At 40.4% G+C, this 15,720-nt stretch overlaps 2 protein-coding genes across 2 annotated transcripts in view; one reads left to right on the top strand and one right to left on the bottom strand.

Moving 5' to 3' along the window:
- The window catches only part of CHCHD4 (coiled-coil-helix-coiled-coil-helix domain containing 4), a 147,172-nt gene extending 134,556 nt beyond the window's left edge, over positions 1-12,616 (bottom strand). The window contains exon 1 of the mRNA XM_085624439.1: positions 12,437-12,616. Within this exon, the coding sequence (XP_085480565.1) occupies positions 12,437-12,458 (22 nt within the window). The 5' untranslated portion in view covers positions 12,459-12,616. The remainder of the gene's footprint in view (positions 1-12,436) is intronic.
- Positions 12,617-13,472: 856 nt separating this feature from the next.
- Positions 13,473-15,720, top strand: part of TMEM43 (transmembrane protein 43) — a 63,778-nt gene continuing 61,530 nt past the window's right edge. Inside the window, exon 1 of the mRNA XM_085624440.1 lies at positions 13,473-13,632. Within this exon, the coding sequence (XP_085480566.1) occupies positions 13,621-13,632 (12 nt within the window). The 5' untranslated portion in view covers positions 13,473-13,620. The remainder of the gene's footprint in view (positions 13,633-15,720) is intronic.

Genomic DNA, 15,720 nt, shown 5'->3' on the forward strand with positions numbered 1-15,720 from the left:
GATTTGCCGAGTCAGCCGAGTACAGCAGCCCGTGAGTTGAGTGTCGGTACCGCGCAATGGCGGCCATGGTATAAGTGCATCCGGGTCTCGCGTCGGAATGCACGTCGCGTGCATAGATATAGAAGGAAGACTCTAGATTTCGCTACCCAATCCTCGATGCCTATCCCATTGGACCTAACGTGTACCATTCAAATCATTGCTGCTATGCTCAACTGGCAACGATAATTTTTAATGACCTCAAAGCTTAATTGAGAAGAAACAAACTATGCAGACAACATTTCTAAAGTCAGTCCGCAGTCTAATAATGCCAAACCCAAATATGGGTGTTCAGTGTATATGCGCTAGTGACCCTGGATTGTAGTTTTAACCAATTTAAATTTATCAACGCCTAGGTTCGTCCGTATTGTGTTTAAAACAGGGTCAAAATTATTTTGGTTAATGAGTAAATCGGATTGTGAACGCCCCGTGTATGCGCAATGGTTGCAGTTGTGCCGGTCGGTACATTTATAATAGTGAATCTTGTGTGCCCTTAAGTCTCTCCACAAGTTGGGTCGGAAGGATGTCTAATTTTGAAAGGACGTTGTACAGACAAGGAATATCGTTGTCTGGCCAAGTCTTGAACAAACCATACTGCTGTCAGTATGGTTTGTTCAAGACTTGGCCAGACAACGATATTCCTTGTCTGTACAACGTCCTTTCAAAATTAGACATCCTTCCGACCCAACTTGTGGAGAGACTTAAGGGCACACAAGATTCACTATTATAAATGTACCGACCGGCACAACTGCAACCATTGCGCATACACGGGGCGTTCACAATCCGATTTACTCATTAACCAAAATAATTTTGACCCTGTTTTAAACACAATACGGACGAACCTAGGCGTTGATAAATTTAAATTGGTTAAAACTACAATCCAGGGTCACTAGCGCATATACACTGAACACCCATATTTGGGTTTGGCATTATTAGACTGCGGACTGACTTTAGAAATGTTGTCTGCATAGTTTGTTTCTTCTCAATCAAGCTTTGAGGTCATTAAAAATTATCGTTGCCAGTTGAGCATAGCAGCAATGATTTGAATGGTACACGTTAGGTCCAATGGGATAGGCATCGAGGATTGGGTAGCGAAATCTAGAGTCTTCCTTCTATATCTATGCACGCGACGTGCATTCCGACGCGAGACCCGGATGCACTTATACCATGGCCGCCATTGCGCGGTACCGACACTCAACTCACGGGCTGCTGTACTCGGCAAATCCCTACCACTAACCTAAGACGAGGACGATGGCACAGGAATACGGATAATATTTGAGGTGAGGAATGAATCACGCATTTGGGTAGAGCAGATTAAGTCACGAAACAGATATGGTGTTTGCTAGCTTTTGGATCGTATATGTGATGTTGACGAGGGATTATTTGGGTTACTGGGTGAATATGTATATTTAATTACGGTTCCGAGTGAACGGCAGATTAACCTGTAACGGTTACTATTGGTAATCTTTAGACCTTAAATGGTGTACACAATGTGAAATGGTTTTACCCCTAGATGGTCCTATCAGATATCGTGCATTCTGAAACTTGATTCCTATATTATTTACAGAGTGTTGCCAAACTCGGGCTCCTCGTCAAAGAGACTGTGACAGTCCTCGTTCCCCGCTCCTTTCACAGAACCCCTTGTGGGACGGAATTACAACCACATTTAAAGTAGGTCCAGTCTATGTAATATTGAGAAATTTACCTGTATACTCACACGACTCGAGACTGTTTCTGGCATTAGATCACTCTTAATTCTCTTCATAACAGAGATCTCTACAGTACGAAGATAGGTAATTATTCGAACTTGGTGCTTGATGTTTTTGCCTGTCACTTTTAGGTTTATGGTGACACGACGGTTATTTTCTCACGACGGTGCCAATCTTTTAACTATTATTTCACTCAACTGGAACAATCACATGGAAATCACGTTGCACTCACGATCGGGACGTCCTCTCTCTCCACTCGTTTCGGCGATTATTGATAATTTTAACCTATTCTACATTGGTTTTCTTTTTCTCCATCTTGAATGTCACATTTTCAACACATTACAGTTCACCTTTACTTGGAATTTGATTCAAATAACCAATGTTGTTGACTGCTGATACTCAATCCCTGTAATGACCTTCATGATAAGAGTTGGTATCTATCTGTTTGTTTGTACAGCCTTGAGGAAGTCGTGGGACTACATTCCCCGATACGACGAAACACGTGTTGGCTGTGACCGGCTGTAACCTCGATGCTTCAATTGAACACTTCTTAATAAAGAAGATACGAAGAAGATATCACTTCGATATATGGTCTTGCCTTTTATTTATACATGTTCTTACATACTGAGTAGACAACCAAATCTATATTATTCACGTGTGCTGAGGTTTTGAAAATATGTTTTATAGTGCCTTAATCAGTCACATGGATGAGCCAGTGCAGCTCTACCCACAGTTGCATTACTTTCACTCGTGCATAAGCTGCCATCTCAGGTTGGCTGTTTATATCACTGAAGGGGTACGAGTGGGTAGGCAAAAAGTCTATATAGATATTGGATGCCATTTTGTCTGTCCCATGTAAAAAAAGTCAGGCTGCCAACTTGAAAGTTCTTTCCTCCTCCAGAAGACCTAACTTATCTTAGTTCACTGTAGACAGTGGCAGAAGGTGGAGCAGCTGGAATGCCCAGTCTTTGAGATAACCACAGGGCCTCAAACCAACATTCAAGTAACCCTGCACTGCAGCTCTTTCCTAAGACTCTACCTGGTACTCATAATATTGACCTCTAAATGATGAAGGGCTTAGTTAACCCTGCTGAAGACCTTCAGATGTAGACCATCTCACAGTATGCAATTCAGGCCAGTGTGCCCGAAACACTATTTTTCCAGTCCACAACAGAGGGCGTCTTATTGCTCGTCCTGATCTAACAGACTATACCTTATAAGTCAGTGCTACTAAGAGTTTATAATCAGGTTCACCAAGGAAGTTAGTCATACACAACTTGCCCATCAGTATTCTCTGTGCCTGCCTTAAAGAAAAAAAAATTGAGATTTCTTTAACAGGCCTTTATAGTCTTTAACAGGAAGTTTATTGATTGCACACTGATCGGCAGGACCATCCAGGTGCCTGACATCTTCTCGCTTCCAGACCGATAAAAATCTGTGATCATGAGTCAGGCTCTTTCAACTTGTGCTGGAATCAGCGATGGTGCTAACTGCCTATTGATGGGGTCCAAGATAAGGCCAGTCTTCCCAAAGAACTTTGCAGCTCACCAAATCGCAATGTCAATTCCTGTGCCAGTCTAATGCAAGACTTATTTCCCCTCACATACCCCATGGGACGTACGTCTCTGAAATAACTTGGGATGAGGGGTGCCAGTAAAGATAGGTCCACCTTGGTGAGAACTGCAGCGCCAATTAGGTTTAGACGTAGAATACACCTTCGTACTTGAAGTACAGTTACAGCTAAGACATGCAAGTGCCATAAACTTAAGACTTTGTGGGCATCTTGGAACCGCTTCCAGCGATAGAACAGTCATCCCTTTGAGGTCACCATTATATTGTGGAGAGTGGCCACAAAGCACATTTGAAGGATGGTTCAAACGAATTATTTGGATAGAACAGATCCAACTGCCATGAGACATTTAATAATAAAGAATCATTCATTTAAATTTTCTGAAGTCTCTTCTGTTTACATAAAATATACTCGAAGAGTTTACAAAAGGAAGGAACGGGGAGAGGGAGTTCACCAAAGAAACTGTTTAGACAAGACACTGCATTAACAAATGCAACAAATTGTATTACATTATATGTAGCACAAAGCCGCAGCAGTTGGTCTCCAGGCGTGTGACTAGCAGCAATTGAGTGGAGGGAGGAGGGGCTGGGCCGAGGTGAGCAGCCGCAAAAGTTAACTGAGAGAGAGGGGGAGCAGGAGGTGAGCCCGCGAGTGGTGCGCATGAGCGCGCTGGGGAGAGCAGTCTACTCTTTTTCGAAGCACATACTCGTGCTTGTGGCACGCCCCCGCAAGGTGTAGGCCACCACAAGCACGAGTATGTGCTTCGAAAAAGAGCAGAACGACGGCTAGAGGTCCTCCTATGTAGCACATGCGCGCTGCGTAGGCGAGAGCTAAAAAAGGCTCTACTCTATTCATATAGAGAGAATAAAAAAGGGGCAAGTACGCACCCTTGTCTAATGCCTCTCCTAATACTCAGTGCATTCTCAGTTACGCTCAAAGCGGGAAACACACACATTAGCGTCCCTGTATAGCTGTCTTATAAAATTGAAAATATCCTCTTCCACTCCAAATCAGGCATAATGGACCAAAGTTTTGAATGTGTGACAGTCAAAAGCTGCAGATAAAGCCATAAATTAGAAATATCGAGCCCTTTTTAGCCACTGTATATTTCGCTATAAGAATAGACAGATTCAAGCACAGAACTTGTGTGTCCAATTCTTTAAGGCTGCATTGCGTGTCTAAAAATGTTGTTCGTAAAAACCCTCTCCAGTAATCAGTGCAGCAGGATACATCCCATAACCTTCACTGAGTTGTCTAGGAGGGATATAGGCCTGTAGTTCTTTGGTTGTGATTTATCTCTTTTTTTTATAGGTTGGGATTATCAGAGAGCTGTTCAACATAGGAGCTTTGCCTACCCTGGCAATGGCATTAAAAACATTGGTGAGCAATGGGTCTCAAATCTTGATAATCATGAAACAGATCAAGTCACGTGACCCCATCTGGACCTGGAGCCTTGCACTTACTAATTTTTTCAGGGTCCTATATACCTCCTCCAGTTGAAATATCATGATTGGGAAGCTCAGATGCTTCCCCATGGCCACCTTGAGGTGGGTCCAGCATCATACACGGAGTGTTACATATGCTCGAGAATTATTCTACCCACTTGGCTTCTTGAATATGGATTTCCATAGTACATACTGACGATTCCCTAAAATAAGGCGCATTTATAACCTCCCAAAAAGAAGCACTACCTTTTAGTTCGCTAGCTGCCTGAAGTGCTTCAAATGCATCCTCTATCTGTTTCTTCCTGGCTGCAAGTGCCTCCTAGTACTGTGCCTGAGCATTCTTAATTAATCCCACTGCTCTAGGTTTAATAAGTAGAACTTTATGTAAAACTGTAAGGACCTTGCTACAGCTAGAGTCAAACCATCCCGGAGTTTGAGCTCTGGGCCCAAGGCTGTTGTGCTGCAGAGATTGTCTTCTATTTTCTGTAATGCCCAGGAACGCTGTTTTGATAAGTATGTGGTACGCTTGCGGGTCCAGGCATATAAACACTTTAGCCTTATTATGGAGTAGAGTCGAGAAACCTAATTATTTTCCACCTTTTTCCATTTGATAGTTACCCATTTTTGTTTACCAGTACAGGAGTGACACCTAATGTAGGACAAGGCTTTATCATCCCTCGTTAGACTAACTTACATGCAAGTGCTGCATGTTCACTATATCCAGTGAATTTAATCACTAATTCCGTAAAGCGGGTACTTGGGTGGGGGTAAAATTTAGTTGCAGGGTGTAAAAAAAAAAAAAAGGGGGTGCTGGGAAAGTGAATTTGCAGTCACCTAGCAGATTTTTGCATGACAAAATATACATGTACATTTGCTGATGACAACATGGACTTCACATATGTATGCTGGGTCTACTTTTAAAAATATGGGGGATTTCTTTCAGTTGTAAATCTACATCTATAGAAGGACATGTACCGGTGGTTGCTCTTTTGTGACCCGTCAGAATAAAGCCCCTTATTGTCATGTTGCCTTAATGGCTTTCCACCGATTCTCTATTACTAACCTTTATTTAAATACAAACATGCATCAAGTCTACTAACAAAATGATGCCTCAGAGGCATGGTATTTGCACAATGGTTTAGCAAATTATTTATTCAGATTGTATTTTTTTTTTCTACACTTCTGTTTTGCAAGCAACCAGTTATCGTATTTGTATACAATTAGGGAGGGCGCGGAGCAGTGCAACTAGCCCCAACTGTAAAATTTTGCTAACAGGTTTTTATACAGAGCCGCATGGGACCTGGCAAGTCTTGTGTACACTCAATTATTCCCTAGTATATATGAATAGGTGGGTTGGCAAATATGAATTTAGGGGTGTTGGGCCTTCTACTCTAATAATTATACGTGGTAAGAATGCATTCATCCTCAAAATCTTTACATTAACCTTTGTGACAAGTTTCGATTATTTCAGTCATTTGAACAAAAAAAGATATTTTGTTTATACAATAAAGCACTATTTGTTTATTTTACAGAAGGTATATGCGGTTATTTGGACAGCCTGCACAAGTTTCAGCCCCTTCGGCAAGCAAGCCTAGGGTTTTCAAAGTTTAGAGAGAAAGTAAAATCTAGTGGTCATGTCAGTTGTCAGTACTCATAATTATCCATATTAGTCCTGTGAGGTCAGTAGGTCAAGTTCTTAAGTTGTGTGAAGAGTCATGTTTTCAAGAAATCGGGTATTTTGCTGTGCCTCTGATGATTAAGATCTGTCAAAATATAGCAGTGAGATAATGAGTATATACAGTGCGTCTCAATGAGGTGGGTGACCGCATTAAAACAAACTGGCTGAAGAGGAGGACGTCCAAAGCCGCTGACTTTAGTTAAAGCCTATTTTGGATATTGCTAATCAATAACAAGGCAGCTACTAATATCCGAACTACCAAAAATCCACTTACAAGGCTTCCAACTGTTTTTTTTTTTTAACCATTAGCATCAAGTAAACCACCTCCATAAACCTCCCACTGAGACAATATACGCATAACCTCACTGCTATCTTTTGACAGATGTTAATCATTAGAGGCACAGCAAAACACCAGTTTTATCAACTGCTAATACCTTCTGTACAATAAACAAAAAGTGCTTTATTGTATAAAAAAAAATCTAAAAAAATGGTCTTTTTTGTACAAATGCGGTAGAAGTGACTGACATAAGGGAAACGTGTCATACATTTGATATAAAGCTCCTTAGGGTAAATGTATTATTACTAGCCAAGTTTTTATATAGAAACCACTGTCAGTAACACAGGCTGATCTTAAAGATGTATGCATTTCTTTATCATGCTCACACAGGGAGGAAAGATTTTGTATTAATTAATCATATATACGAGATTGAATAGCATATATATCACTGATGACGTGTCTTTATGAAAAATAAATACTTGTAATATATGTATAGCTAAAGATTAACGGAAGAAGACATGGGTAAATAAGTGTCTAAATACAGTGATGTTATATCTGACGTCATCAGCAGAGGATTGCGGACGCGTGAGTTATAGTTGCCTGCACTAACTATAACGGGGGAATTTCATTGGTTTTTTACGAGTGAAATGTCCAGCTAACTATAACATGTGTGAAACCTATGGTTTTTTAAGTGAATTTGCAAGGTTTTTTAAATGCTAATTCGCAACTATAACGTGTGTGAAACCTATGGTTTTTTCAGTGAAATATATATATATATATATATATATATATATATATATATATACACACACACACAAAAAAAAATTGCCTAGCTCCTCCTTTGTAGATCATTGCTATGGTACTATAAACTGGACGCCAAAGGGTTTTTGGTAAACTGGATTGAGCCCTTTGTTCCAGAGGACAAAAAAAAATGGAAACGTGTTTTAAATGACCTCAAACCATATGTACTAGGCATGGGCAACATAAGTTGCACACACATTTGAGTTCATGAGTAAACAAGAGAGGTAGTCTAGTTCCTGTTTTACTGCATCCAGTTGAGAAAAGTGAAATGGAGTTGTAAGTATGTGTGATTCATCCACTGTAGGTTATGAGGCTAGAATCTGGCCCTTAAATGAGGGTGTAACAAAGTGGAATAGAGTTAATATGGTTTGACCTTCCAATCCCTGGCAATTCAGACAGGATAGCAGGGGTTGTAGGATGAATGAATAAAGGAGTGTAAAAGTCAATTTGGTCATGGCCAGGGTATCACAGGTAAAACTATTAAGAAGATATAGGGGAGGGGAAAACTACTCATTCACTTCACCATCAGGTTATGGATGTCAAAAATAAATGAACATACCTCATGGGTCGTTCAAGATATGGAATAGGGGATTACACCCCTCTACTCTGGTCATTACATACCATACAGGGTTGTGGAGTTAAAAGAGGGTCCCACAAAGGCTCATCTTAGTCCCAACGTTAGGGGGGTTCTCTGTCCAAAGCAGTAGGTGAGGTGGGGTGTTGGGTGGGAGGCAGAATAGATTGAGCAGGCCAGATATTTGCAACTTAATAAACTCAGACGGAAACACACTTTAAGAATTCATGACAGAATTTATTGACTTCCAGAAATTAATTCATCAAACTTGTGTCACAATGGTTAGTCAAGCTGAATATACATAGTTGATTACACAGTCTGAAGAAATGTTTTCGTTATGTAATGGTCATCATGCTCGACGCTCTTCTCTCTTTGGGCAGTAATCAAATCTGAGGGATTTAGGGTTACTATGAATTTGAATCAATGAGGTAGAACTTACAAATTTATGAAGAATTAAACTTTATTTGAAAGAGCTCACACACCCATTGCATGCCACATCAAGATCCATAAATTCACTTTATGTGGAACACATACTTTAGAACACAAGTTAAAGCTCTGCAAGAAGTACAGATAATGGGAAATGAACGCAACAAAGTGAGAATTCCGTTTCCAAAAGGTGATGAAACCTATATCTAAGAACAGTTCCGAACAGGATAGGGAATTGAACAGGAGAGAAGATTTAACATAACAATAGATCATAATAAAAACACCAATAATAAGGGATATTAAATATAAAATAGAAATCACCCAGAGACTAAAGTACATATAGCCACAAATTGTCCATAATAAAATCACATTTCAATATTTGAGCATGTCAAAAAAATTTTTTACAAAAAACAAAACACTGCAATTTCTCACTGCATGATCAGACACTACTTCAATGCCACGTTTGTTAATACATTCCAAAAGATTCTCATTAGAAGGCAAATTTACTATCTTGCTCGAAACACAGGTTGGAGGAGGTGAAATACATTTGGCTTAATTAAATCGAGTTAATTGACAATCTTTAGACCCAAAAAAATATATAGGGCTACCAGTGTATTGTATAAAGAAAAAAAGCACAGTTATATACCTCAGGCAAGATTATTCAATTCCAAGTTGCTAAAAATGTACACTAAAGAGAAAAGCAAGGCCAAAAACAACAAGGGAACATACAATTGTAGTAATCAAAAGCCCATTAATCTTGATGGTGGTAAATAACAAAGAAAACGTGTAACAGCATAGTGAACAAGCACAAGAGATAAGAAGAGAGGGTAAATATATACAATTAAAAACAAATGAATCACAATATCAAAGGGTCACAGTTGTGTACAGTAAATATTTCATGGCCACTCTAGCTAGTTCAGCAACATTTGGACCCCAATGAATAATCAGCAGTGTCTTCCACAGGGAAAAAGATTAGCCACCACAGGATTCACACGAGAATGGGTGTAGCTACCATTCAGAGGAAACTTGTAACAGTTGCAGACATTCTCAATTATGAATAGATAATATCCAAAAATCAGAAGACCGAGACCAAGAACTGTACAACCACCGCTACAGCAGCGCCTGTACACACTGCAAAATGTCAGAGGAAGTAATGGAGGTTGTGTTGTTGCAACTCTGCCCTGGAAGGTCACTACACTCATTCTTGTGTTTACCAAGCCCCTAAAGAACGCCCAACATGCATTCAGATTATAGTGCAAATCCTTTTCTAAACACTATCATAATGTGGTCCCATAAGATCTGTTCTCTCATTATGTTTTGTATAACAAAAATAATACTACAATTTTCTTAGTAAAAACTGATCGTTGTCAAGTTTTACACTTGCTCAAGAATAAAATAAGATTGCCAAATATCAAAAGTTTTACCTCACCGCAGCGATAGACTAGTTGATGCTTGCTTCCTGACCTTTTAATAAACGCTGATGATTCGAAAAGAAAACACATTTTTCATCAACATGTCACTTGGAATCTGGTGTATTTCATTTCGAAAATAACTAATGGAATGTCTTTGTGTACCATGCAATTCAAAACGTACTGCATACGTCCATGATCTCCACCATGTTTTGCTCTATTACATGAACATTTGATTGTATTTCAGAATTCAAATTAATTGGGGTCAAAGGAGTAGACTAGTACTGCAAGACTCCTAATGGCCCAGAATATTTAACTGTAGTATTGAGAGGCCCTGCATATACCATATGTTAGAAATGAATTGCTAGATATTAGGATCACTTTACTAGTACGCCTCTAGTCTTCTGGTACCAATATCTTAAAAGCTTCATAAACAGTAGGGAACGTTCATAGAAATGGTACTGAAAATAGGAAGAGCACTAAACTGTTTTTATTTATGAATGCTCTGTGCAACCTGAACTATATTTCTACAACAAATCATTAACTAATGTTCTGCACACTCTTTACAGACACTCAGCCATCTATTACACCCATACCAGGCACTGTTCTGCACATCTGCATTCACAAACTGCACGAGCCAGTCTCTGCACTGTATGCAGACCCTCCAACAAGCTCTTCCCTTCCCACATACCACTACAAGTGTATACCCTTTTCTGTTCGCAAATATTTTTAGGTCCTGCTTAAGACAGGGTGTGTGCTGTGTGTCGCTAGACATTATTAGCTTACAGCCTGCTCAGCGTTTTCCACAGTATGAATTCATTGATGCTCTCATTTGCCTGCTTCTTTTTCGTCAGTTTACGTTTTCTTGTGTTTGTCCCTCTACTGGGGCATGGATGCATTGCGTCCTTCACAGGTTCATTTTTCAGGTGCTATTATTCTATTTTTGTTTAATCACTCTACAAGAGCATGTACATTTTCCAGCTGTCTCCCTCACGTACGTATCCAAACCTCCATGTTCATCTTTCTTGCCGTTCCTCAGCTTCATTCCTGCTTCTTCTCCACCCACCTTCTCTTGTAGTTCTTGCTTCCGCACCACCCCAGTATCTGTTTGCACCTCCAACCGCCACCACTCTGTTTTTAACTTGCTCTCCCAACTCCAACTCACCCTTTGTTATCAACTTGCTGCTGCAGCCCCTTTCGTCCACACTCCGTTGTCAGATTGCTCCCAAAGACCCTTCTGTACGCCCTGCCTCCGTTGTCAGCTTGCTTCCCCATTCGCATGTTGCCAGCATACTTACCCTTTCCTCCAGGCCTCCGCTGTCCACTTGCTGCCACAGGCCCTCCTGCCCACCCTCCGCTGCCATCATGCAGCCCCTGGCCTTGCTGCCAGCCCTCCATTGTCACTTGTGTGTCTTCTTCCCCTACTTGTACATTTCTCGCACCTTATCTCCTTGTGGCCCGTTCCCCAGCCACCCTTTTTTTCCATTTGAAGGGGGGGGGACCACATTACCGCTGACCACATCATAGCGCTTCCCCTTCAAAAAATATATTTTTAGGCATGCTGCTATACAACATGGCTAGATCATTGCCAATAGCTCCATTATTTCAAGTGCCTACTTGTTTTCATGATTGAAGGCTGCTAATATTTACCTTCGAAGGGAGCACTGGGTTGCGTGCTTAGACATCCTACATTTCCTTGCAGGGGTCCTTTCCCTTGCTATGTATTTGTGGGATGAATGGGGTTGTAGTAATTTTTTTTTTTTCCGTGTATGGAATAGGGATGTGCTGCTCAGCCAGTGTGTCTGAGGTATCGAATGTTGGTGTGTGTGATGATGCTGTAAAATGCTGGATGTGGGAGAGTCAGTTGAAGGATGGGCTGAGCAGCAGATAGGCTTCTCCTGGTGGGGCTCTTAATTATATCTCTTGAACCTTGAACCTTAATAAATCATCTTACTTAATATAAATCCGGATTGATGGGCCCTTCTTTTATTACAATATATTAAGGCCTCACCACACAGCAGCAGACCACCTCTAGATCATTCACTGTGGCCGTCCCGGTTCCAGCTCAAGAAATGACCGGACCAGAATTCAGCTGCTTCCACTGTATGCCAGCAGCACGACCGGTGATTCCCCTGTTGCGACTCTAATCACATGGAAGAGATAGCATGCTTTTAACTCTACTACAAGTCTCTAATTCAATATTGGTTCTCTAGAGGGTGGCACAGAAGTTACCTGCTGTCTCGGGCCAGGACTTCCATTCTATACGCTATATCTATCCTTGTATTTCCAAAGCTTCACATTGTAATTCTAAAACTTCAAAATTTCTGAAATGTTTCTCATTGCACACATGTATCAGCTTGGTTTCGCAGATGATATCGCGTAGCCTTAAATATCATATATAACCACAAATGGAAACGCCGCACATAGACGACCTGAAAACGTGCCACCTAACCCCAAATGGTCAGTTCTCAGACAAGACCCCCTGGTCACACCAACCCTCCTTGCCCGCACCTTCCTGCCGGCAGTAGGACATGGCTGCTTCAGGGTTTCCAGCGGCTTTTGGGAACACGCGGTTCCTTTCGGCTCCCGGTTCCCGGCTCCGACCTCCAGCCTCTCCTTCCCCGGCAACTGAAGCAGCAGAGCTCGCGCTGCCCGTTGACCGACGTCATCCACCCGCGCCGCTTCAAGAGAGAGGGGAGAAAACATCGGCCGCCATCTTAATTTTACATGATCTTCTAATTTAACATTTGTATATGTTTGGCATAGACCTGTGCTCCCAAGGCAGCACTTTCCGGACAGCGAAATTACTAAATAAGTGAACAGCGTTAGAGGAATGGAAAAAAACAAATATCTTACATCTGTACTGTGTTTATATTTATGGACTTTTTGTGACCTTTTTACACACATTATTTTAAAGCTATAAGTGGAAAACGTTGTAATGTAACTAAGGCCATGTCCCATTTACTCCAAGTTAAACCACCGGCACGCTATATTTCGAAAATGACCGGCATATTTACATAATCAGAGTAAACTTTACCCACCGCGCTCCCAACATAGAGTAATTTTCAGCCTATTTGCGCACGTGCGCAGGTGGGTGTGTCGAGGTATAGCCAAATCGTCCGTGTTCCGCAGAACACGTTCAAATGGACTAAGTTTGATGCATGTGTTTTAAGGGGTGAGATGTGCTGGCAGAAAGCATTGTTAAAATCTAGGTGCTCGCGTATCAAAAGGGCAACAAAAGCACATTTCAAGCGATTTCAACAAGGCTATACAATTGTAAATATTGAATTATATACAACTGCGCGATATACCTGCGATTTTAATACACAGTTAAATACACTTAAAAAAATTATGTGATTTAAAAATACAAAAGGAGCTTGCTTACTAAAGATAACTATTCAAAAACGGGAAGTCGATGGCAACGTAAAATATGGCGTTCTAATATGGCGGCCTCTCTTGCACTTTGCTCAAGGGGAAGAGGAGGAAACTTGTACTTGTCCTACGTTCTTGTTTATTTTGATAAACTTACATAGTGAGAACTACAGTTTCCGACAAGACCTGCCAAGAACACGCATGCGTGTTTGGATGACGCTAGATCGCTTGTTAGGAGTGTAGTGTTGTACTGTAGGGTTGGACGGAAGAACAGCAGTTCTGCACAGCCGCACCCGATTTAGAGCGAGCTCAGGCAAGCCAGGATGACCAGAACAGTGAGTTACACCAGAGCAAGCTACACACCATATAACATTTGTATTTTTATTATTGTGTGTTTGAATATATCATTGTGAATTGCTACAAGCCTAAATGCAAAATATGCCACAATGAGTAAATCCTTTGCAATAGGAAGGTTTGTCTTTTAATGTACGAGTTTCTATGCAGTTAGCACAAGGGATATTTTAGAGTGGCGAAAGAAGCCGTTTTAGTTTACGCGAGACAAGTTTATAATTTTATTTTAGGTGAGTCGTGAAAAGATGTCTGCAGGTGGCTAATTTTTCAAAATGTTCAGTTAGTTTAATAATTGTTTTTGGACTCGCACACCTTTGTACTCTTGCTTCTATAGCTGCATGTGGTAAGAAAAAAATCAAGTGCCAAAATACAAATTATGTCCGCTGTAAGGTTGCGTAGGGTCAACGGATCAACCGTAGGTTGGATTATTTGAGATGCCTGAAAACAAGGGCGTCTCCCTTAGTGGCTAGCAACGTCTATAGATTGCTCATTTGGCAGTTGTACACTTTAAGGTGGTTCTCAGAACTGTGTCCCTTGCCAACAGCTGTTTCCATAGATAGGCAACATACTTTTCCTATGAGTACTTAGTCGTTCAGCACTTGAATGTACATCTTGTGCAAAACATGTACATCCAAAAATTGTGGATCCCTATATGCTTATCAGCACATCACCTTATAGTTGCGGGAGAAAACTACGTAGAAAAAAATATGCGTGTCCTATTTATTATCAACTAGAGGGATACTGTTTTGTTCCACATCTGCTAGTCAAAACATGTAATTTAATGTTATGCTTGTAAAGCACGAATGCAAGTGAGAGGAGGCTTAAGAGATTTTATTACAAATAGTAATACACTGTTTGTATGTATAGCCGGTTCTGTGAAATTGCGGAAAATTTGTAAAAAATCTAGGTACCATATATTTGTGTTCTATCGTCTGCATGGAAGCTTTTCATCTAATGAAGATGTTGTGCATCGTCCTTTACCCTATTATCAGTTAGCTAGCTGTACCTATCTACATGTCACACTACCGTAGTTAAGGTTACTTCTCACTTTCGCTTAAAAATCTAGGTTTGGTTTATATTTTTTGCTGCCTTGGTGTAGGTTTTGCTGCTTGCTCAAACCCTCAGGATTTCACGTATGTGTATATCGTGAAGCTTTATCAATGTTGGTTTAGGACTTGATGGGTTAAAACCTCAAAAAAATAATTTGCATGGCCTAAATGCCATATATGGAACTGGTAGTAAACTAGAATATGACTAACATACATTGATATATTGTGAAGTGCTGTGAGTGGAACGTGCCCATATCGTTTTGTTGCTTCTTTGAAGCATGGGTGGAAACAGTGACTAAACTATATAAATTGTAAAGTACCATTTGTAAAGCATAGCTATGTTGTGAGACTAAAACATTGAAAATTCATATTGGACTTTTATTTTTTGTTCTAATACTCCATGTATAATATGTTGTACATTTATTTTAAACCAATATAAACGTTTAAATTGAAAAACAAATAATAGACCAGGAAAAAGTGTGCTTTTTTTTTTTGTCCAAGTCGGAATGCAAACAATAGAGTAATAGAAATGTTCATGTGTCAAAAGTGCACCCCGAATAGACACAAGACTACATTATGAAACTACACACAGTACAGGAGAGCGGAAGAAAACAACATGAAATCGAGGATCTCCAACTGCGTTTTTTGTAGGACTCTACAGTGATGTTCAGACAGTGCTCTGTTTTCCACCGACTTACTTATGTTATGATGAAAGTGACATAATTGGGTCTTATCCTCCACCAGGAGAAGATTTCTCTCATGCCAGAGACATTTGCGGGCTACTTTCTTTAAAAACATAGTTAAAATTCCCTACTGTCCCCAAAACACTTCTTGAATTTATCTAAAGATTACTAGGGATAGTAGCAAGATTAAAAAGAGGTACACAATGTGTTGGGAAATATTAGGTTGACCCACACTTCTATATCAAAAATGAACATCTGGTCAACATGTTTCAGCCATACTCTGTATTTACTTGCATTTTCAATCACGTGTGTTTTAATGAAAAAGTGTAACCGATGGAAG

Source organism: Triturus cristatus, chromosome 9 (assembly GCF_964204655.1).
Source record: "Triturus cristatus chromosome 9, aTriCri1.1, whole genome shotgun sequence".
NCBI lineage: Eukaryota > Metazoa > Chordata > Amphibia > Caudata > Salamandridae > Triturus > Triturus cristatus.